The sequence below is a fragment of the Peromyscus eremicus genome, chromosome 1 (assembly GCF_949786415.1).
Source record: "Peromyscus eremicus chromosome 1, PerEre_H2_v1, whole genome shotgun sequence".
Lineage (NCBI taxonomy): Eukaryota > Metazoa > Chordata > Mammalia > Rodentia > Cricetidae > Peromyscus > Peromyscus eremicus.
The window spans coordinates 174,142,565-174,164,270 of NC_081416.1; the positions used below are offsets into that span (position 1 = coordinate 174,142,565).

Consider the following 21,706-nt stretch of genomic DNA (forward strand, 5'->3'; position numbering starts at 1 on the left):
TGCTTCTGACTCACACGGCAATTTATAATCCACGTTCACACAATTTCCAACCCTACTGTGTATCTGAGCCACTTATGAAGCTTCCAAAACACCAGAAGGGTGGTGACCCTAGTCTAACCACAGAGCAGCAGGTGTGGCCCTGGCTGGTAGATGGGTCAGTGGTTTGGAAGCAGAGCCAGGGCTGAGACTCAGACTTGGGAACGGACAGCAGATCCTCACAGGCCTTCTTGGCAATGCTCATGGTGGACAATGGTCAGTCTCCAGCCTCAGGTTTCTCCAGAGCTGACGACCACTCAAAGTTAATCAACTGACTGAAGCTGTGGGGCACTGGAGGGACAGAGGAGCACAGCAGGACATCTGGAAGGCCACCTTTTTCTGCCAGGCCTGGCTCAGCCAGGGCAATCCCATAGGAAGGGGCTCAGCCCCGGCAGACCCAATGTGGGGTGGTGGGTATGCGGCTCCTGCCATCTCCTTCTGGTAGTGTGAAGGGAGAGGAGTGGGACAGCAATCGGGCCAGTCCACTCTTCAGCTGATTCGGAGGCTCACCTGGGGACAGGACACCACGGGCAAAAGGGACAGCAGAAGAGACTCATGCAAAAGTGGCAGGTTTTATTGTCCTGTTTGGGCCAGCTGCAGCTTCAGGTCAACAGACAGACCTGAGCGCAGGGAAAGAAGCAGGCGTAGGGCAGGGCCCGGGCACTCCCTGTGAGTTCCAGAACTGGGTCTAACCTGAGAGGTTGCCATTGTAGGGGGCAGGGGAAAGCTCCAGGGGTTGAGGTCAGCACTAGCCAGAAAGAGCAAGTCTCAGGGCTACCTGTATTCTTATCTCTGCTAAGGGACAAGGTAGGAGAGAAAACGCCTTAGCATACAGCTGGTAAGGAGATGGGACTGGATGCTGACCCAGGTAGCACACGGAGAGGTCTGTATTGGAGATTTCTGTCCAGGTGGGTTTCCGGGGCAGGAGGACACCTTTGGGGGCTTAAATAAATGGCAGGGTGAGGGATGCAGCGGGCATAGGTGACCATCCAGCCAGCAGAGCCTGACTGGTGCCCTGGAGGATGTGGCCTGCATTGCACCCACTCAGCCTGCAGACTCCTGGCGGAGGTGTTGGGCCCCACCTCTCTGACTGACAGATGGGTGGAAGGCAGTGGCTGGAGGCCTAGCGCAGGTCCTCCTCGTCACCCTGGATGGTCTTCTTGATCCGCAGCAGCATGGTGGTGAGCCACTGGTCCAGCCTTGAGATGGAGTCATATTCCTTCACCTGTAGCACAGGGAGGGTGATCTGTTACACTTTGCTTTTTCCTCACACCCTCCCTGGCCCCAGGCCCAAGGTTTCCAAGAGGGCACCCTGTCACCTTGGTCTGCAAAGCTTGGAGCATGAGTTGGCAGTAAAGGACTTTGTAGCTTTAAGACCCTCCCAGTATCTTGGCTTTGTGGGTGGAACTGAGGCCCGGAGGCACGAAAAGACGGCCTCTTCCATCCCTGTACCAGGTGGGATATGGCCAGTCTGACTTCTGCTCTCAGGGCCACCCAGGGAGAGATGTCAGTGGCCAGTACCAGCTAGAGAACCAGGACAGGACACAGCTGGAAACAAATGGCTTTCCAGAATGTTCAGAGCAGAGTGGGAACGGGAAATAATCCTCCAGGGCAGCCGGGCGCTAAGAGGAGCAGAGGAAGAGCTTGACCTTCGCTGCCCCCAGGGGCTCTGAGGAGTTATAAAGACCTTGATTTGGGGAGCAGAATGGACCGTCTCTGAGGAGTACCAGCCTCTCCTCAGCCTTTGTGCCACTATCTATAAAGTGGGGCAACAGTGAAGGTTCTAGGGTGAACCACAGGGAAGAAAATTACAGCCAGGGCCCAGAGCCTGGAGTTCAAGTAGGGCAGAATTTATGAGAGGCACAGTGGAGAAAATCCAGTGGCCAGAACCCTTGTGCCAGCCACTCACCGATTCTGTGTAGCTGTCCACATTCTGTTCCTCATGGGCTTCCAGCAGCTTCTGCAAACAAGGTCAGGGTCAGCCAGACCCAGCAGATGCTCTGGGGGACCCCAGGCTCCTGGCCAAGGCCACTTCCCTCCACTGTCACTGCATTAACTTATCTCACATAGAAAGCAGAGCAGAATGGCAGGAGAAACCAAACCACACACAGCCCTTTGAGAATGTCTCTAAACAATCTTGTGTGGTTACCCCAGCTGAGACCCAGGCATCCAGGCATCCCTGCCCATTCCACCCCCAGGTCAGGGCGAGCCACATCCAGGACTCACTTTTATCAGCTTGCATTCCCGGGAATCCGAGAAGGCCGGGAACAGCTCCTCATACTTCTGAACAGCAAGCTGAGCGATGAGAGAGGGTGAGAAACGCTAACAAAGACTGGGGCACTGGAAACATCCACTGGCAGTTCTGATTTGGTGCTCTATGCTGTGCCAGGGTCACCTGACTCGTGACTGATGGTGCCATCCCTAACTCGGCTGAATCCAGTTGGCAGAGATGGTTGCGGGAAGGGGGCAGGCTTCCCAGGCAGAGGGGGTGGAGAAGGAGACAAAAGAGCCCATTCCACACACCAAGCCTACAGCTGGGCCTTCACACACAGAACCCTTCTGAGGACCTTGGGTGGGTTAAGTGACAGTGGGAAAACACACACTGAGGATGCTAGGTGAGTGTGTGTGTGGTGGTGGAGGTGGCGGGTGGATCTCTCCTGCTTCTAATTCATCAGTGAGGGCTGGGATGAGGCTCAGCGGCAGAGCACTTGCATAGTATGCACGAGGCCTCAGGTTCCATCCCCACCACAAAAAGTACGAAGAGCAAACTGTTCCACCTCCTCCAAAAAGCAAAGCTGCCAGCTGTACTCAGGCAAGTGGGGGAGACTGTGGAGCAGCCACACATCACATAGCCCCAGTGGTCTGATCAGGAAGCACTAGAAAATTGAAATCTAACACCCAGTTTCCAGATCCTCCCACCAACCACTGCCCTCCCTATCCCTAACCTCTCTTGCCAGGAAGCACTGAAAATCAGTGGGTAGGCATACAGCCAAAGTTAAACCCAGGCCACCAGGAACCCCAGGGCCTGGCCTCAGCAGCTTCCACATTACAACTGAATGGGACAGTCAGGATTTACAGTAGTAACCCACGGAGAGGCCAGGAGCTGGGAACTCACAAAAGCATCCAGGCCAAGGCAGGGACCCCAGGGTGAATAACACCAATGTCACATTATTCTCCATCCTAACCAAAGGACAGGGGCCAAGTGGAGAAACTGTCCTCTAACACCAAGAAGTGACTTGGTCTGGTAACAAACGGACAGCAGCCTGTAAAGGTGGCCTGGCTGGTGTGGGCTCACCTTGGCATTGAGCATGTCAATGCAGAAGTGGCAGAGGGCTGCCTTGAAGAAGTAGTCTTTGGCGCTGTACTTGAGGAGGGGGCTGTCCATGGCGCTGGTCCCTACCTATAGGCACATATCACCATGAGCTCAGGCAGGCAACTCAAGGGTGAAGGTCACTCCAGCACTGAAGTGTGCTAGGAGCTAATCCTGTATCTTACGGGGAGGGCTGGGAACCTCAGGATGACAGCGATCAGGGACAGCTCAGTAAGGTCACCAAGTGTTGCCAGAATGACCAGGACATGATGAGGGTGTGGGTGGAGTAGGGGAAGCCAGGTGTCTGTGGGCCTCGCAGGCAGCTCAAGTCATTTGGGGAGGAGGCACCATTACTAGCCATACAGGAAATTGGCACTTGGTGGGCAGAGGGGTGACAGCTGTAGGAGTATGAGAAGCAATGCCCGCCCCTCTCCCAGGGCCAGCTGCCTGCCTTTTTCTGGCCACAGCCTGGTCCTCCCCACAAGCACTGTGTCACAGGGGCATATGACACCTGCTGTTTCCCATGGATCAGAGTCCCTGCCCTGCTGGTTCTTCTCCCTTGCCCCACTTTTTCTGCAGAGGACACCCAGCTCTGGGGACAGCTCCTGTGTGGAGTGGCAGGAACCATCTAGGACAAGGTGGTGACATGCACAGGTTCTAGGTGAAGAAGCACTTGGTGAGGGTGGCCTGGGAGAGAGTAGAGACTGAGTGGGGTGGGTGGAGGGGGGTGGTGGGAGAAGCTGACAGCCAGGCAAAGCCCACCTGCTCATAGATGTCGATAGCCTTCTGGTACTGCTCCAGCTGTGCGGCATAGCCAGCCACCTTCAGCAGACACTTGTTGGCTGAGCTGTGGGGAGGAGGAGCATGAAGGGACAGTGGCAGGTCCCATAAGGAGGGGCAGGCTAGGGAGGGGCTACCTGTTGGACTCTTCGCCTTTGTAGTAGTCTGCAGACTGCTCGTAGTGGGCGATGGCCTGGGGAGACAGGACAACAGGGTAACCGGAGTGGAGCACAGGGTGCAGCAGAATCTTAGCACAGCTTCCCCACCTTCTGTAAGCACTTGGCAGGGACTCCCTCCCACTCTGAGCATCATGGTGGGTGGGAACAGGAACACCAGAGGCCCCAGCACAGCCAGCCTGATACCAGCTCACCTTCTCCACGTCCACCAGTTCTGTCTCATAGATCTCAGCGATGGAGATGTGGTGCTTGGCTGCAATTGTGAATCTGCCCTGGGGGACACAGGAAAGGAATGCTTATGACCAGAGACGTTTTCCATGGCCAATCTCACCCCCATCCAGTCCAGCATCCTTGGGTTTCCACCTTGGTAAGAGGTCTGACCACAGAGATGGAGGTGACAATGTGAAGGGGTGGACAGTAATGAACTGACAGGAGCAGTAGCCTAATGTGGCCTACTAGCAGCTGTCTCTCAGGACAGTGTCCCTGGAACAGAGGGAGGCTGCGCATTCCTCAGGCTCCTAGGGATACCAGGGCAGGGCCGGGCAAGGGGAAGCTCCTGCATGGGCACTGCAGGAACAAAGGGATGGACAAGGGGCAGAGGCAACATGTGAAGGGGGTGTGTGCTACAGCAGACACCCCATTCTGTAGCCCAGCTCAGTGACCAAATCCCCTGCCTCCCACAGCACAGCAAACAGGATGGGACACTGAGCAAGACAGACCAGCAAGCAGCCCTTACCATGTCTGTATAGATCTCAATTGCTCTCATCAGGCAGTTAATGGCCTCTAGGGAGGAAAGAGAGGATGGAGAAGTCATTACTGCAGGTCCTGGAGACAGGAGGTAGACTGTTCTCCCCAGAGGAGATGACAGGCCTTGGCTTCAGGGCTCTTGGGCTCTCTCAGAGCAACCGGAAGGAGAGGGTGGGAGCCCCAGGCCCCAGGCACCTGGTCAGCCTGGGAGTCTCTGCATACAGAAACATGATGGGCACATCTTCCCGGGGAGGCACTCTGTCCTAGGCAGCCATACTTGCAGCTTTCTAGTAGGATCAGGGCCAGACTCCCACAGAGTTTGAATCAGACTAGCACAGCGCTGCTGTCAAAGGGCAAACTGATGACCAGAGCTGAGCTGGGGCAGAGGCTACCATGCCCACCATCTGTCCTGGAGGCTCTACCTTGAGTAGGTCTTATCCTTGTTATTGGCTTGACTGGCCTCTCTGGCAGAGAGGGCTGGATGCCATGAGCACTGGGACCCCTCTATGGGGGCTCTGAACCCCTAGTGCTGAAGAGCACCGTCCTCTCCTCAGTTCCCCTAAAAGGTGCCAGCACTGCTGGTTGCTCAAATATAAGCTGTACCCAACACCAGGATGGCACCAGGCTACCTTTGTTGTACCATCTCTTCTAAGATTTTAAATTGGGGAAAGGCATTTTTTTTTTTTTTTTTTTTTTTGGACAAGTTATTTGGAGGAGAGAGGCGTTGAGTGGGAGGCATTTTCCAGCAGATGGAAACGATCTCACAGTATCTTTTAACTTCTTTAGTGTATCTCAGGAGGGGAGTACTGGGCAATGAAAGGAGCTGGGGAAGGCACAGGGTCGAGGGTCAAGGTGGACCATGAGGTATGTACTGGGAAGGCTCCAGGTCTGCCCACTGGGCTGACAGTGGACTGGACTTTCTTGGCTCGAGGGGATTTCAATAGCTAAGGCCTGTTGGCATAGGCTCTATTGGTGGGATAGCCCCTGCTGTCAGTGGGGGAGGAAGATGGACTCACAGGGCCTGGTCCTCTCATGCTGACTCCTTGCTCTGGGAACAGCTTGGAAAGTTGTAGGCTGCCAGCTGATACCCTGGCCTGCTCTCACCACAGGGCTTATCTGATGCCACAGACCTCAGTGTACCCCTGAAGGTAAATAGTAGGGCCCTCGGTCTGTTTCTACCCTCCGGGTGCTCAGCCTGTCTACAGCAGGTAGGGAGTTACCCTGAAGCCCCTGATCACATGCAGATCTAAGCAAGCACCATCCACAATAAACTAGGGACAAATTGCAGGCTCCAATAAGGAGGTGGGATGGGTGGAAAGACGTCAGGTGTCTTGTACACAGTGGGCTCCCAGGAAACAACAGTGGGTGTGGGGTGCAGAGAAGACATGTGAGGCTGGACTACTTCCCTGCCCATGCACATTCACAGCAAGCTCCTGCTATAAAAGGGTTAAATTCCCAGGTCTCAGGCAGGCAGCTGCTGCTAATGGAAAGTCTTAGGTGAGACTCCTAAAGAGCTGATGGACCAGACCACAGGGCAGATGATCAGACAGCTAAGGGATGTCCCTCCTGAAGAAACTGGGTGTTCAAGCCTCCACTGGCCACCCGGCTGTTTCCCAGGGCACCCAGCCAGCAGGGAGGCTCTGGGGCCAGGGCTGCCCCCCTGGATGTCAGGAGCTGCTGTGCGCACCTACAACAGCTCTGTGCTCTCTGAGGGGACAGAGCACAGCAGAGGGATGGGCTAGGCGCAGCTTAGTGGGGAGTCATCTGCTCAGGCCACCCAGCGTGCCCTCTCCTGCCTGGTCACTCTTCTGTGAGCCCTGACTGGCCCCAGACAGAGCAGCTCCACCCGTGCAAACGCGTTCCCTTCCCCTCATCTGTGGAACTGTGACTGGGGAGGGCACCAGGGCAGTAGGGCTGGATGCCACATGGCTGTCAGCCCTCCCTGCCCAGCCTGAGTCCCCAGCCCTTAACATCAACTCTCCCCTCACAACTCTGTTTCCCGACCATGGAAGGCAAATCTACTCTCGTCACCTCACACCTTGCCTGTAGCATCCTCAATACACTTTCATCGCAGTTTGCCCTTGCTGAGGCCGGGGCCCATCCTGGGTCCCCAGAGAAAAGGGACACGACCACAAGCTGGGAGGTATAGTTCTGTTCAAAGAGCTCATGACGCTATGGCATCCTGCAGGTTGGCAGCCACTACCACCCAGGAACGAGCCCTCCCGGCCACTCCGGATGGAGCAGCAGCTGAAGGGCACAGATGCCAGGCATCATCTCCAGGCCAACCAGTTCCCCAGGGAGCAGAAGGGAAAGTATGGGGAGGGCGCTGTGGTGGGGAGGACTGCCCTGAGTAGTCACTGGGTGTATCTAAGCCTTACCTAGCTGAGAGGTCATCGTCCCTCTCTGCCTGTCAGGCCTGAGCCCCACCACATCAAAGCTAAACAAACAGGAGTGACCGGTCAGCCTGGGAACAGAGTCAACAGTCATCTCTCTAACTGGGAGTGGTCCTGTGACAATGACGGCAGCTATCCACTGATTCTAGGGAGGGCAGGGGGTGTTTGCCTTCTCCCCAGAGGTAGGCCTTCATCCAAACACTGAGCCTCTCCTTTGGGAAGGAATACTCACTTCTTTTCCACTCCCAAATGCTGGGACGATAGCCATGAACTGCCATGACTGGCTTAGATGGTCAATTAAAACAAATACCTTTGCTTGCTGAAATTTAAACTTAGTAATCTATGTGGCTCTAAGATTTAAAAAAAAAAAAAAACATTCTAAGGACTGGGGACATGTACAGCACACTCTCAGCACACAAGAGGTCCAGGCTCCATCCCTAGCACCACAGAAATAACGAAAGCAAACTCCCCAGCCAGGAAATCCAAGTCTGAGGTCCATGGACTGTGCTTTGGCTGAACCAGGCTCCTGTCCCCACAGGCTGTTTTTAAGGAACTGGGCCTTGGTGACTCATCCGAGGCTTTGCTCTCTCTACTTCTTCGTGGGGTGCAGGGAAGGCAGGTCAGGCTCATTTCTGCTCTACCTGGTTCATCTTGGACTGCCCTGCCCCCTTCTGCACGCTAATTCTGACAACTGAACAGCTTTGCCTGGCTCCCTGGCAAGCAGCGGGTCTGAAATGCAACTCCCACTCCCAAATGCTCGAATCCCAGGAGAGGGTGAGGGTTGCAAACCAGGGTGGGGGAGGTGGGGATACAGGGCAGGATGCCAGTGCCAACCAAGGACCAGACAATTCTCAAGTTAGGGCTTGTTTTGCTCCTGGCCTATCATGTGTCAGCCACTGGAAAAACCCAGGTCTGCAGAGACACCAAAGGATGTGGGGACGTGCTCAGCTCAGCCATCTGTGGCTCACAGAGCCCTTACCTTGGGGGTCGGCTTTCTTGAAAGCGTTGCCTGCGTCCACGAAGCAGGTGGCTGCGTCATGCTTGCTCTGGAGCTGCAGGTGCAGCTGGGCAGCCTGGCAGAAAGCGTTCCCAGCAGCTGGAACAGAGCAGATTGTCCCAGCTTCAATGCGGCTGCAGTCATTGCCCCAAGACTCACAAGAATACAGCCAGAGCCCTAGGCAGAGGCCAAGACCAGCCCACTCCAGCCCAATGGCAGCCTGAACCCCTCACAGAGCTTCCGGGTGGTGCTCTTGGTAGAATGAAGACACCAGGCAGCTGCCTTGGGGAAGCCGAGCCCATGCACAGAAACAGCCAGGGTAAACCCAGTGCCAATCCCATGTCCTGCACCTGGCCTCTGCCAGCCCCTCCAGAGCCATCACTTCCACAGAGAGGAAGGAAAGGCAGGCAGAGCTAAGGGCCGAAAACAGACGAGACATGACGGCCAGGCTCTTGGGCTTAGAGCTCTCCCTTTGGACAGGGAGAGCCTGAACAGAAGGTGGAGATGGGGCAGGGTAGGAGGGGTGCTCTGGAAAGGTTCAGGCGAGATTAACCCCTGTGACACTTCCCACTTGCTCCCTTCCCTAGCCCACTTCTTTCCTCCACAATTCCCCAAAGCTCTCGGGTGCATCCCTGCAATGAGTCCTTGCCTAGAAAGGGAAACAGGACATGGACAGCAAGAGCCAGAGTCCATGCAGACGGTGCTCCCGCCTGAGGCCCAGGCCATCCTGTGCTCGGTCAACACCGTAGGCCCCACACCATTTTGCTCACATACCTCCTCTAGACTGGCTAAGGGGAGGCGGCAGGGTCTTCCCTGCTGTGGGCAGTGCTCCAACACCACCTCAGCTAAGGTGATACCCGGCATGCTCCTCCAGTCCCAGCTGAGTGGGAGCCTCCAAGCTGTGGGACACACAAAGCCTGCAAAAGCTTTGCTCTCCTATTACCTGGTCATTATGATCACCTTGTAGGCCCAGGGGTTGAAACCACACCTCCCAAGTGCCAGGCTAACATTCTGCCCAAACACTGTCATATCATCAGTAACAGTAGTAATATTCATCATTGTCACAGTCGTGCTTTGGTTTTCTGAGATAAGTTCTCTTTTATTGCAGAATCATCTCAAATTCCCAATGTAGCCTAAGAGGGGCTTGAACTCCTGCCCCTCCTGCCCCACCTCTGGAGTGCCAGGATACTATGCTAGGCTCCAGAATTATTTTTAAGAATTCCAAATACTTTGAGCAGGGGACAGATGGACTAAGACTTCTGTTGTGATCATGGGGGGCAGGCAGGACAGCACCTGTGATTAAGTAACAGTCCGTGGAGTGCTGGACTTCGGTAACTGCACTCACAGGATGTGGTAACAACTGAGTCCACCTTGAACCTCTGCAACCCACTGTCATCCCCACCGCGTCCAGAAAGCTCCTCCCTGAGCGCCGAAACCGTCTCTCGCTTCAGTTCCTTGGACCAACCTTGCTGATAGTGGAAGCCATACCACAAAATCAGGTGATGGGCTGCCCCAACAGATCTCATCTAGAGGCCTGGTGGATTTCCTCCCTGCCTCCTTTCCTGAGAAAGGACTGCCCCCCTCCCCCATATGCCCCCAACTTGGGGGCAAAGCATCCCACTGGTCTCATGCTGTGGACTCCTGATGCTGGAGAAGGGACTTCAAGGCCACACTCTGGGCCGGGTTGTGGGTTGAAGGCACGCACCGCTCCAGTTCTTGGCCATCTTGAACATGTTTGCCGCTCTGGCATAGATCTCGCATGCTTCCTCTATTTTGGATGAACCTCTGGGGAAAAGGAAAGGAAGAGGTGACGAGACCATCCAGTCCACTATCAGAAAGCAAACCCACACTCTGCCCTGCCGACAGCCGAGCTGTGTCTTGACCCCTGCATCTAGGCAGTCTGCAGGCAGAAGGCTGCTGGTACTGTCCCTGGAGGGGATGTGTGGATGCCCATGGTAGTGGTGGTGGTGGTGTTTCCTGACCTCCCCTCCTCCACAACCTGACTCTGTGGCCTTTTCTACTTCCTGCCTAGGTAGTAGGTGACCACTGGGACCTAGGAAATCGACAGATTCCTGTTCTTCAGGAGGCTGCAAAGCATTCTGGGGGATCCCCAGGATCCTGATCCTGAACCTGTGCTTTGCAGAAAGACCTCACTACAGTGTGTTGTCACACTTCAGAACAGGGCAGATATGGCACATGTCAGCCATACGGAGAAATACTATCACAAGACATAAATACAAAATGCTCCTGTTTATATAAAAAATTAAGAGAGTGAGAAGAAAAGACACACACATTTATATAAACACTGAATATTTCGGGAAAAATACACCCAAACCTAGTAATAGCATTGTTTCCTGAGGTAGAGCCTGCAGAATTGGGGCTGGTGGGGGGTGACATTCACGGTACATGTTTGCTCTGCTAGTTAGTTTTGTACCATCTGCACATTTTATCTCCTTCAGAAAATTTAATTTATGTATTTCATTGTTTTATTTTTACATAGGCTCTCGTGTAGCTCAGGCTGGCCTCAAACTCTGGATCTTCCTGCCACCACCTTCTGCGTGCTGGGATTACAAGCATGCACTCAGGCCCATGTGGTGCTAGGGATGGAACTCGGGGCCTCGGGCCTGCTAGGCAAGTGCTCCACCAACTCAGCTCTACCTTCAGCCCTGTGTTTTAATATATCAGGACTTATATTTGACCTGCAGCTCAGCAATGAATAACAGCACTAGCAATTTATCCTAAGCCTTAACCAGAAGAGCTGCAAAGGCATTTGGCACAGCATTCTGAAAATGCAAAACCACCCTTCTACACTCACTGTGCCAGGGTAGGAGCCTGGGAGACACACAAGTGGAGGGGACATTTTAGTCTGTTTGCTGAGTCAGGGTCTTACACAGTCCAGGCTGGTCTCAAACTTACAGCACACTGACGGAGGTGACCTTGGACTCCTCATCCCACTGCTGAAGTTATGGGCTTGCACCATCACACTGGGCTTCGGCTTGACAAGCAAGTGTTCTACCACTGAGCTACATCTCCTACCCCAGTGGCTTGTAGTCATTCTAAAATAAAGAACACCTCTTTGGGCTTTACCCTGGCATCTCAACCTCCAAGAGGTTCACATGAACCTCCTCCTTGGACAGGGGGCAGGATGCTTTTTTATTAGCTCAAACTCCTAAGTTCCTTCCTAATTCTGTCTTCCAATGAAGTCTAGCCATGAGGACTGTGACCCAACAACTGTTCAAAACTCTCACCACCCACATCAGCAGTCAAAGAAATTCAATACCCCAGTGTCCTCAAACGGATTTCAAACCCTTCCCACACTGGCAGTGTTTAAAAAACAAAAAGGAACATTTCCCCATGAGAAGGCACAAACATCATCCTCACTACCTGCCCTACATCGACCATGTCAATGGACCCAGCATGGATGACGCTTGGGAGCTTGGCCTTATCACACAGCTATGGGGGTCTGGAAGCTGTTCATGTGTGACCTGAACCAGACCAGAGACCTGCTCAGTGTGGGGTAAGCACCCATAGCCCTGAACAGTGTGAGGCAGCACCCACAGCCACATGCCTGAACACTTGCTCAGCAGGTGGGTGGCCCTGCACTGGGCCTTTTAACCACTCAGGTGATTTGGGTGACTAGGCGAGACTGAACACTGTGCCAAGGCAGCAAACGGCCTGAAGGAGGACTCCTGAATCCACACAGCATCAAGTGAAGTACTTCCTCAAACAGAGTCCACCCTCTGCTCCCAGGCACCATGCTCCTCCCCCACGTTACTGGGACCTGGTTTCCCTTTAGCCACTCCCAGTCATGATGAGGTCAGAAATGTCCATGTTGCTGTTGGCATAGATTAAACCAGAAGGGCCCCTTGGACCTGGATGCAAAACACCCCACAAGGACCATCTTTGGCATGCTCTCTCTGGATGTGCTGGAGATACAAAGCAGGGCCTGGCATGTGCTCAACTGCTCTGCCACTAACAACCCCAGTCCCAGGAATATTTGTACTGTCTCTGACAGGGTCTCACGTACCCTAATTCCCAGGCTGGCCTTCACCCTTGCTACAAGCTGAGGCTAGCCTTCATGCTTGATTTTATGTGGTGCTTGGGATGGAACTTGGGGCTTTGTGCATGCTAAGCAAACTCACTAGCAACCATGCCAGTAATGTTTGTTTTTACATTTATTTTATGTGTTTGAGTGTTTTGCCTACATGTATGCATGTGCACCACTTGGGTGACTGGTGCCCAAGGATATCAAGAGGGCATCAGGTACACTGGAACTGTAGTTATAGACAGTTGTGAGTCACCATGTGGGTGTCGAGAATTCAACCTGGGTCCTCTACAAAAGCAACAAGTGCTCTTAACTGCATCTCTCCATCCTTTGGAATAGTGTCTGAACAGGGCATACTCACAGACATTAACCACAGATCTTTCCATCCCAGTGATCCCCCGGTTCATCCTTTCCTGGTTGGTGGAACTAAGTTCCATATAGCCCCAGACACTCCTGGCAGAGCAGCTGTGTCTGGTGTTATCAAGCACCCTGAGGCAGAGTGGCAATGAGAGCCGTCACTGCTGGCTAGGTTTGATTCAGCTCAGCACAACAGGCAGACTCAGCACAAAGTCTGCCAGCTGCCGGCTGAGACTCTCTGATCCCACGCTAAGCTGGGCTGACCCGTCTACTGCAGAGAAAGCCAGAGGGATTACTGCCTGCTCTGGCCCCAGGCTGCCTCCTGCCCTGATACCTGGTCCTTGCCCTGCCTCTGTGAGGTGACAACAGAAGATCTCCAGAGTCCAAGCTCCTTTCACAGACGGGAGGAAAGTCCCCAGAGGGCAAATCCACTTGCGTAGTTTACCCAACAATCCTGAAGAAGCCATGCACATACTTCCTCTGCTGTGAAACAAGTATCTGAGGATTTAACGATGGCTATTCACAGAGGAGGAAGCCTGTTCTCCACAATATCAACATGCTTGCTCACAGACACTTGGTGTGAGGCCAGGGCTCAGTCCTCAGTGGCCAAGGAGCTGCCCCAGAGGAAGGAGGGGTACTAGAGGTGAGATTCATAGCATGTGCAAAGGCTGAGTCAGAAACATGCTGGAGGAGCGGAGGAAGGGAAGTGGGCTAGTCGGGTAGGGCAGGGCGTGGTACAACTAGGTTGGAGCAGACAGGACACGCAAGAGTGGAGGCCTTGCTCTGACATGAGAGTGACCAGAAGGAAGATGCCCTGAGATTCACCACCCACGCTGCTCCTCTGCTGGTTCACTGGGGCTTCCCATCCCAGCTGGGGGAAGCTGTTTCAGTCACCTGTTTACTGCGGCCTGACTGAACTGCTGACCCCTGAAAGGATGCCTCCTGCATGATGCACCACAGGCTCACTGCCTTCTGACGGGCCTGGGTAGCACTGCATGTGACAGCTGTCAGGCCTCCCCCACTGACCTCCTCCGAGCTGCCTCGGTTGCACTCTTCAGCCCACAGCTCCGTGCCTCACTGGGAATAGAGGGAACTGGTTGGGGCTGGCCTGGTGCAGGCTGTCTATAATTACCGCTCAGCTTTGCTCCCCAAGAGGCGCGGAGGAAGCAGCCTCGGGCCTCCCAGGCACAGCTGCCATATGGAGTGCTGAATGGTGCCAGGAAAGTGCAGGCGCTGTTGGCAGTGGCCGGGGCTTCTGCAGGACAGGCTAGGCCTGCCTACCTCCTGCCTCCGTCCTCTGGACACTCTGGCTCCCAGAAGCATGCCATTTCACTGCTCCTGTGGTCCCCCACCTTGTGTCTGAGACACCTCCTGTCCCTCTGGCATGCATCCACAGCCACCGGTCCCCAGTTCTCTCCTAGGACTTAAGGCTCACTGGCCAGATTATCCAGCCAGGGTACTCAGTTTTCACTAACACGATGGACCCAAGGCCTGCCACAATCATCCATGGCTCCCAACTGGTGATGATGCTGGGAGACCTACAGGAGTGTGCCCAAGCTGACACTGCTTGTCCCTTGCTTAGCACCCCAGAGTCCTCTGGAAAATGAGGAGGGTGCCCAGGTGCATGCTGGCCTCGAGTGTCCACCAGAGAACTAGGCTGCTGAAGGAGGACCCTGCTCCCTGCTGGAGCTGCCATGCATCCTCTAGGTAAGGGACATGTCATCTAGCCAGCCCTCATGGGGTCACCACAGTTAGAAGGACCCAGAGGCTGGGAAAGGATCACCAGCTCACCACTGTGACCTGTAAGACAGTGATGGGCAGGGAATGCTTCAAGCACTTTGCTGTATCTGTGACCATGGGTGAGGACCCCAGAGCCTGCCTCTCCTCAGCTGCACAATGGAGACTGACCTGACCCCATGACCTGGGAGAAATCTGAGAGACAGCACACACTCAGTAGCTGGCCCAGACGCAGCATCCAGTGGGTACTCAGGTGGCCACAAAACCGAGGAAAGAGTGCCCCTCCCACTGGGCACTTTAGAGTGGTTTGTAGCGATGCAGCCTTGCCTTCCCTGTCACAGGGTTAGGGCTCTGCACCTTGCTGGTGAGGGTGTCACTGTCATCAGACCCCACAGAGCTCAGACTCAGAAATGTTTCCCCACTTCAGCAGCTCAGCGTGGGCTCTGAGGCCTCCCCCTTCCGGTGAGCTGTGCACTCCTCTTTGCTTCCAGAGTCCCAGGTCTCCCCTTCCTGCACCAATCTCCTAGTGCTGACGGGGCAGTGGTTTATGTCTTGGGGTCCGCACCCATGGAGTCAACTCATCAGGATCACAAATGTTCCAAAATCCTACACCTGCTCTCAACATGTCCTAGCTCCCCCCCCCCCCCCCGCCCCGTCACTGTTCCCTGAACAGCACAGGGGAACAGGCAATCCTACCACACTGACATTGCATGAAGAGGTGACCTGCAAGTGACTCAAAGGGTACCGGAATGGGGCTGTGTGTAGGTTTATGTAAATGCGACACCCTCTCATGGAAGGGATCTGACTGAGCAGGTGCTGGTGTCTGCGGGGATGGGGTGGGGGTGGGGGGTGGTTAGGGGAGGACCCACTGGGACAACGTTGTACGTAATAGTGGGTCTGCTGTCCCACGAAACTGCCAGCCCAGGGAACGGTCACACAGCCTGGAAGGCCTCCTTTCGGTGTCCTGACAGGATCTCACTCATCACAGCCCAGAATGCCAACATTTGCTTTACTTAAAAAAGTGCTGGGAATGCCCCTGGCCTCTCAGCAACTTCTGCACAGGAGGAACCGGGGATCCTCTGTGCAACCAGTCAGCAGAGGCCATTCTGTGATTAAATCAGGAGCTCTGGGGTTCCTCTAGAAACCTCAGCTGCCCTGTGGACTGGGCAGGAGATGCCAAGCTTTCAGCTGTGTATGTATCCTGGCAGCTGATGCACTGTGGTTCCTACTTGGAAGGATACTGGGGCTTCTGCAGATGGCAGGGGAGCAGATACAAAGTAGAGCCTGTCCCAGGCTCTGCAGAATGCCTGTGGGCCCAGTTGGAGGCACCCTCCCTCCCCTAGTAGTCTTGCTCACTTCCAAAGCTGGCCTTTAGACTCCTAGTGCCTTCAGGCAGTTCAAATGGAACCAGCTTGTCAACATGTCTTCTTGAGGAACTGGCTGTTTGTATACAGAACACTCTGCCACCTCCTCCAGCTTCCCAGCGCCTCCAGCTCAACTTGCAGCAATGATATCAAGAATCACACCGATGAGCATCTCATATACACACTCAAAGTCAACAGTACTCACCATGCTCCAGATCGGCCTGCTTACTCCATAGAAAAACGGTGGGAAGAGGGGTCACTCTAACCTTGTTTCCTAGAGGAAGAAACTCCCCAACAATACTGGCATCCCATACAAAAGGATCTCGCTATGTAGACCAGGCTGGCCTCAAACTTACAGAGATCTGCCAGCCTCTGCTTCCCAAGTGCTAGTGGTCACCAAGACCCACCCTGATTTGTTTTTGAAGAGAAGGCTGCAGGGAGAAGGTAGGTATCAGGAAGAGCCCTACAGAACAGAACTGCCCTTCAGGACATGTTCACTTCCCATGGTGCACATCAGAGGAGCCAGAAAGAGGTAAAGAGTACCCAGACTCTCGGGCAGGAATGCCCATCACCCAGGGAAGGCGCTAAAAAGACTTTGATGGTAAATTTGACTGGTGTTTCAAAGCACCCTAGTGTCTACCAGCCCAGAAATCCAGAAGAGTGAAGATGGGTGAGCACCAAGGCTACCACAGCCCAGATCAGGACAACCTACATGGCCCATACAGCCTGAGCAGAGGCCTCTTAACTTGAGAAGCTGTCACCACTGACATTCCCAAGAGCAGAAGAAGCCTTAGGGAGCAGCTGAGTGAAGGCCACTTATCAAATGTTTACCTGGCAGCCCCAGCGCCAAGAGGAAGGGCCAGAGTAGCGCCCATCTGGTGGTGAAGTGGTTTCTCTCCAGGTGATCTCAAGGTACATCTAAGCCCGCCCCCCACTCTACCCCCAGGTCCAGTGGGCCCTGCTCACTTCCTTACAGTACCTCCTCTATTCTTCCTGGAGGGACCAGAAGAAACCCACCTGTTCTTTCAAACGTTTACAGAAGACTGCTGTGCGGGGAGGCAGCAGTCAAGGGAGGCAGCACTCCAAACTGGTCTGTCATGCCCTCCTACACCGGGTGTCCACAGTAGGCATGAGTGTCTGGGCTTCAGAGGCACAGCACCAGGCTAACGGACCGAGCTGTGGAACTACATGGACCAGGTCTGACTGCCTGGTGCCTCCTTTGCTTCCTGCCCCCTTTATCCTTTACCCACCTCCACAGTGATTTTGTGGGGACTAAATAAGGTTAACTGCCTGACCCAGGCAGGGCTGAGCAGCAGAGTGAGCAATTGGCAGCCATTATCCACCAACACTGTAACAGGTTCCCACATTACTGTCCCCCAAACAGCTACTGCAGTTCTTTCTAAAGGGTAAATAAAGAGCAACCCACTGGGACTGGCCTCCAATGAAATCCTGCTCACAGGCCTCATCTACATCCAGCCTCCCCTCCCCTTCTTCCCTTTTAAGGTCATAGTCTGACTAGGAACTCTTGTCTGTACTAACCCTTCAGCACGCAGGCTTCTGGGCCTTTTCTCAAGCTTGTCCCTTCTGCTGCTCCCCAACTGAGAGAACGCCCACATCTTCTGCTCAGCCTCTGGATGGGAACCTGTCCTCTAGGAAGCCATCTCTGTCCCTGTCCCATCCTTCTGGGCAGAAACTCCTCTCACACCAGACCTTTGTTCCCACTGTCCCTGCTGCCTAGATCGCCCTCCCAGGCTTCCGTTCCCTGCCTCACTCCTTACCAAGAGCCTCCTTCAAACCTTCCTGTCAGCTCTGGAACTCTGTGTGAACGACACAAGCTGGCCCTTACCCCCGACAGTTCTGCTCTATCAGTGGTTGAGAAGTGGAAAACAGGTGGAACTCACAGATGCTCCCCTGGGAGCAGTCCAACTCTACACTTATCTCTCTGGGCCAAAGAGACCAGACACAGAGCCATCAGGAAACCTACCGCTGAAAACTGAGCCCGAGGCACCACCCCAACACTGCGCCTGAACTCCTGCCCTTGTGCAGGCTGAAGAAACACTCACACCTCTCCAGTGAAACATTCCTTGTGTAACTGACACAGCCCATCAGAACACGGATGTCTTTCTGTGCGGCAGGTACAAACTGCGGGCACAAACGTTCTGCAAGTTCCTCTGCTAGACATTATCTGACCTCAAACAACAAGGGACGGCTTCAAGTTCTCCCTCCCCTTCATTTCCTTCTGTCCTCCACCCAGCTCCTGACAGTCTCCCCTGGAATCCAGGCCCTTCTCCTGTTATGCCCAGACCGCGGGGATGCCCAAAACACCCTCATGGAGGCTGAATCCCCTATGTAAAAGCAAAGAGCCTTTATTCAAGCTTGAGCTTGGACTCTCCATCTGTCTGACACAGTGGTGAGAGCAGAGAGCCCTAAACCCAGGTGGGGTAGGGTTTTTTTGTTTTTTTTTTTTATCATAGCAGAGGTTGGGGTGAGGGGATTTCCAGGGTTCAGGACCCTGACTGGCTGACATTTGTCAAGGGGTATAGGTGTGTGCAGGGAATGTTTGGAATGTCAGGTATTTCTCCTGAGATGCTGGCCCTCCCTGGGTGGGGTCAGCTTATGACTTTTTCTGGGGACTGGGTGGCACCTGCTAGTAAGCCTGTCATGGCAGCTGTGTGGTCAGGCTGTTTTGTGCCCCCCACATCTCTCAGCCTTTCCCCAGCTTTCTGGCAAGCTCTTCATTCTTCTCCAGTCCTTGCTTCTGAGGATTCTGATTCTGTGCCCCACCCCTAGCACGAAGTTCTTCCTCACAACCACCTGCCTGGGCCCTTTCCCAATGTGCCTCTCTGACTGTTTCTTCAGCACTCTTGCTGGCTCCTTGTACTGTTCTCTCCCCCTACCCCTCCTATATCCCAAGGCATGGGGCCCTCTCCCCTTCATAGCCTTTCTCCAGATCCTCTCAGGCTCTCCAGTCTCCACATCAGCCTCTTACACTCTCTGAGTCTGCTTCCTCCTAGCTAGTGAGCCTTTCAGAGCTCTGAGCCCACACCAGACTCAGTTCTGAGCTCATTACACATAGTTCATACTAACAAAAAAACTTCCGCAGTTAGTTTTTAACCAATAAGCCCTTTCATGAAAATAACTTCCCTGCGATAAAGAAGCCTCCGAATCACATGCCAAGCTTGGGCTCTGCTGCTTCTAAGTTAATATGGCTGAAGAGGGCCAACTTGCATGAACTTTGTGTGAGGTGCCTGCCACCTCCTGGGCGTGTGTTCTGACCCCAAACTTGAAAACCACCCAGTAGGCCTCTATCCTACTCTGGTTCTCTTGGGTGCCTCATCCTCCCATCGCCATTTCCGTGGCCAAACCAGTGTCACCATCCGTTCATGCCCTCCCCTGGGGGGCGGGGGGCTGGGTCTCCATCTTTCAGGCCAGGCCTCCTGGCCATCAGTCATTCTTAGCCAGAGCCACACTCACACCTCATACTCCGTCTCATCATGCCCAGGGTCGCCCCAGCCCGGGTCCTCTCGGTCTGATGTCCTTACCCCGGCAGCCTGGGCCGCAGCACAGACCCATGGGCACCAGCCTGGGAAAGGCGCGCCCACCTTCAGCGGGTGTGGTCGGCCTCAGGGCCCGGCCAGGGTCTGCAAGGCCGTAGAGGGGCTTCCAGAGTACAGAGGGCAAGCGAGCCCACTCTCCCCCGCCGCGGGCCCAGCATCGCCCGCCGCTTACCCGAAGAGGCCGGAGAAGAAGGACTGCGAGTTCTTCACCTTGCGCTCCGCCTCAGCCAGCAGCGCCACTGCCTCAGCCTGCTTCCCGGAGGTGTCCATGACGCCGCAGCGCTGCTCGGCTCGGCCCGACACAGCCGGGCGACTACTTACAGGCCCCGGACACCGCGCACTAGGCACAGCTCCGCCCGCTGCGTTGACGTCCTCCGACCCTGCTGCGCCACGTGACCCGTGCGGACCAACCAGCGGGCTCGCGCTGCGAAGCGCGCCCCTCCAGCCACGCCTCCTCCGGCCACAGCACTCCGCCCCTTGACCCGCAACATAAGCACACGCCCGCCGACTGACGCCACTTGCTTCCTAAGAGCCCCGCAGCGCACTGCCACGTGATAGCACAAAAGCCAATCATGATCCCGCACTGCCAAGCACTCTCCCCCCCCCCCGCCCCCCAAGCGCGACCTTTGACTCCTCCAACCAATCAGCAGGCGTCATGGACTAGTTCCGCCTCACCTCTGCGGAACTGGGACACACTAGTCAGCTGACCAGTGACGCGACGCTCACGTGACGTCTTAAGGTTCACGCTCCGGGTTTGACAGATCCAGCAGTTTAGCTCCGCCTCCTGCTTCACCTCACTTCAGTCACTTGGGAAAGGCTTTGTGGTTAAAAAAAAAAAAAGAAAGAAAAAGCAAAAAGAAACTTCGTACGCCCTCTGGCGATCATCTCTGGAATTGGCTTGGGAGTCCAGAAGGTCTCAATTTCTAGCTGGCGGGCTGATGAGATGGCTCAGCTGATAAAGGCACTTGCTACCAAATTTAAAGACTACAGTTTGATTCCTGGGACCCACAGGGTGGAACGTGAGACCTGACTCCTGCAAGTTGTTCTCTAACCTATACACACGAGGTTGGGGCATACACAGAATGGCATGGGTATGTCAAAGGGGCACAGGAGCAGCTGGGGAGATGACCTCGACCCACGTAAAAAGCTGAGTATGTCAGCGTGTATCTGTAACAGCAGCAGTGGGTGGGTGGGAGACAGGCATATCCATGGAGCTTGCTGACCAGCCAGTCTAGCTGAATCAATGAGCTCCAGGGTCAGTGAAAGACCTTGTCTTAAAAAAAAAAAAAAAAAAAATAAGATAGAGAACAATCGAGAAAGACTTCTGACATCAACCTCTGGCCTACACACACACACATACACACACACACACACACACACACACACACACACACACACACACACACAAACACACGAGACAGAGACAGAGACGGAGAGAGAGAACAGAAAAAAAACCAGTTTTAAAAATTAGTGAGCCGGGCGGTGGTGGCGCACGCCTTTAATCCCAGCACTCGGGAGGCAGAGCCAGGCGGATCTCTGTGAGTTCGAGGCCAGCCTGGGCTACCAAGTGAGTTCCAGGAAAGGCGCAAAGCTACACAGAGAAACCCTGTCTTGAAAAACCAAAAAAAAAAAATAAAAATAAAAAAAAAAATAAAAAAATAAAAATTAGTGAGAACATCTAAAAGCATGGGCAGTCAGTTAATAGTACTGACAATGGTTCAGTATCTGTAGCAAATACACTATGCTATAGTATGAAACTGGCATGTGGAAATTATTGGTACTATGCTAGTTTTCTGTAAACCTACAGTTATTCTAAAAGTCTCATCTAGAAGATCAGCCTCCAGGGCTCGGCCCACTATGATTCTAGTCCCAACAGTGTGGTGTGGCGCAGGAACCTGTATTTCTTCTTTACTGCACTTTACTGCTTAGCTAGCAGAGAACATTTGAGGAAAGTGTTATTCGAGTTGGGTGTTAGTGACAAGAAAGGGCAAAAGACAGCTTCCCATGACCCTTTCCCACTGACCTCTTGTCTGAATGTCCTTATGCTCACCACTGTATTCTGACCACAGAGCTGGTGAGTCTGGATGGCCATAATCAATTCTAGTTCCACTTCCATTTGCTGCAAGGCATCATCTTTTTTGAGCAATGTGCTATGCAGCAGTAGATGACTATATATCCTCAACCCATAAAGCCAGGCTTGCATTTCC

The 21,706-nt window shown here is 54.1% G+C and overlaps 1 protein-coding gene across 1 annotated transcript; it reads right to left on the bottom strand.

Annotated features, from left to right (window-relative positions):
• Positions 1–589: 589 nt before the first annotated feature.
• Napa (NSF attachment protein alpha) lies at positions 590–19,923 on the bottom strand. Its single transcript, XM_059281274.1, has 11 exons — positions 19,672–19,923; positions 10,145–10,224; positions 8,422–8,538; positions 5,039–5,085; positions 4,497–4,574; positions 4,264–4,319; positions 4,109–4,193; positions 3,332–3,436; positions 2,263–2,331; positions 1,946–1,996; positions 590–1,261 (listed from the first exon to the last, which is right to left on the bottom strand). Exons 1-11 carry the CDS (start codon positions 19,767–19,769, stop codon positions 1,160–1,162), a joined length of 888 nt encoding a protein of 295 aa, XP_059137257.1. The 5' UTR covers positions 19,770–19,923; the 3' UTR covers positions 590–1,159.
• Positions 19,924–21,706: the final 1,783 nt, after the last annotated feature.

Coding starts and splice junctions, on each gene's coding strand:
- Napa (XM_059281274.1), bottom strand. CDS start 19,769: ATGGACACCTCCGGGAAGCAGGCTGAGGCAGTGGCGCTGCTGGCTGAG. Junction 5,086..8,421: donor CAAGAAAGCCGACCCCCAAG/GTAAGGGCTCTG, acceptor TTTCCTCCCTAG/AGGCCATTAACTGCCTGATG. Junction 4,320..4,496: donor AACTGGTGGACGTGGAGAAG/GTGAGCTGGTAT, acceptor CTGTCTCCCCAG/GCCATCGCCCACTACGAGCA.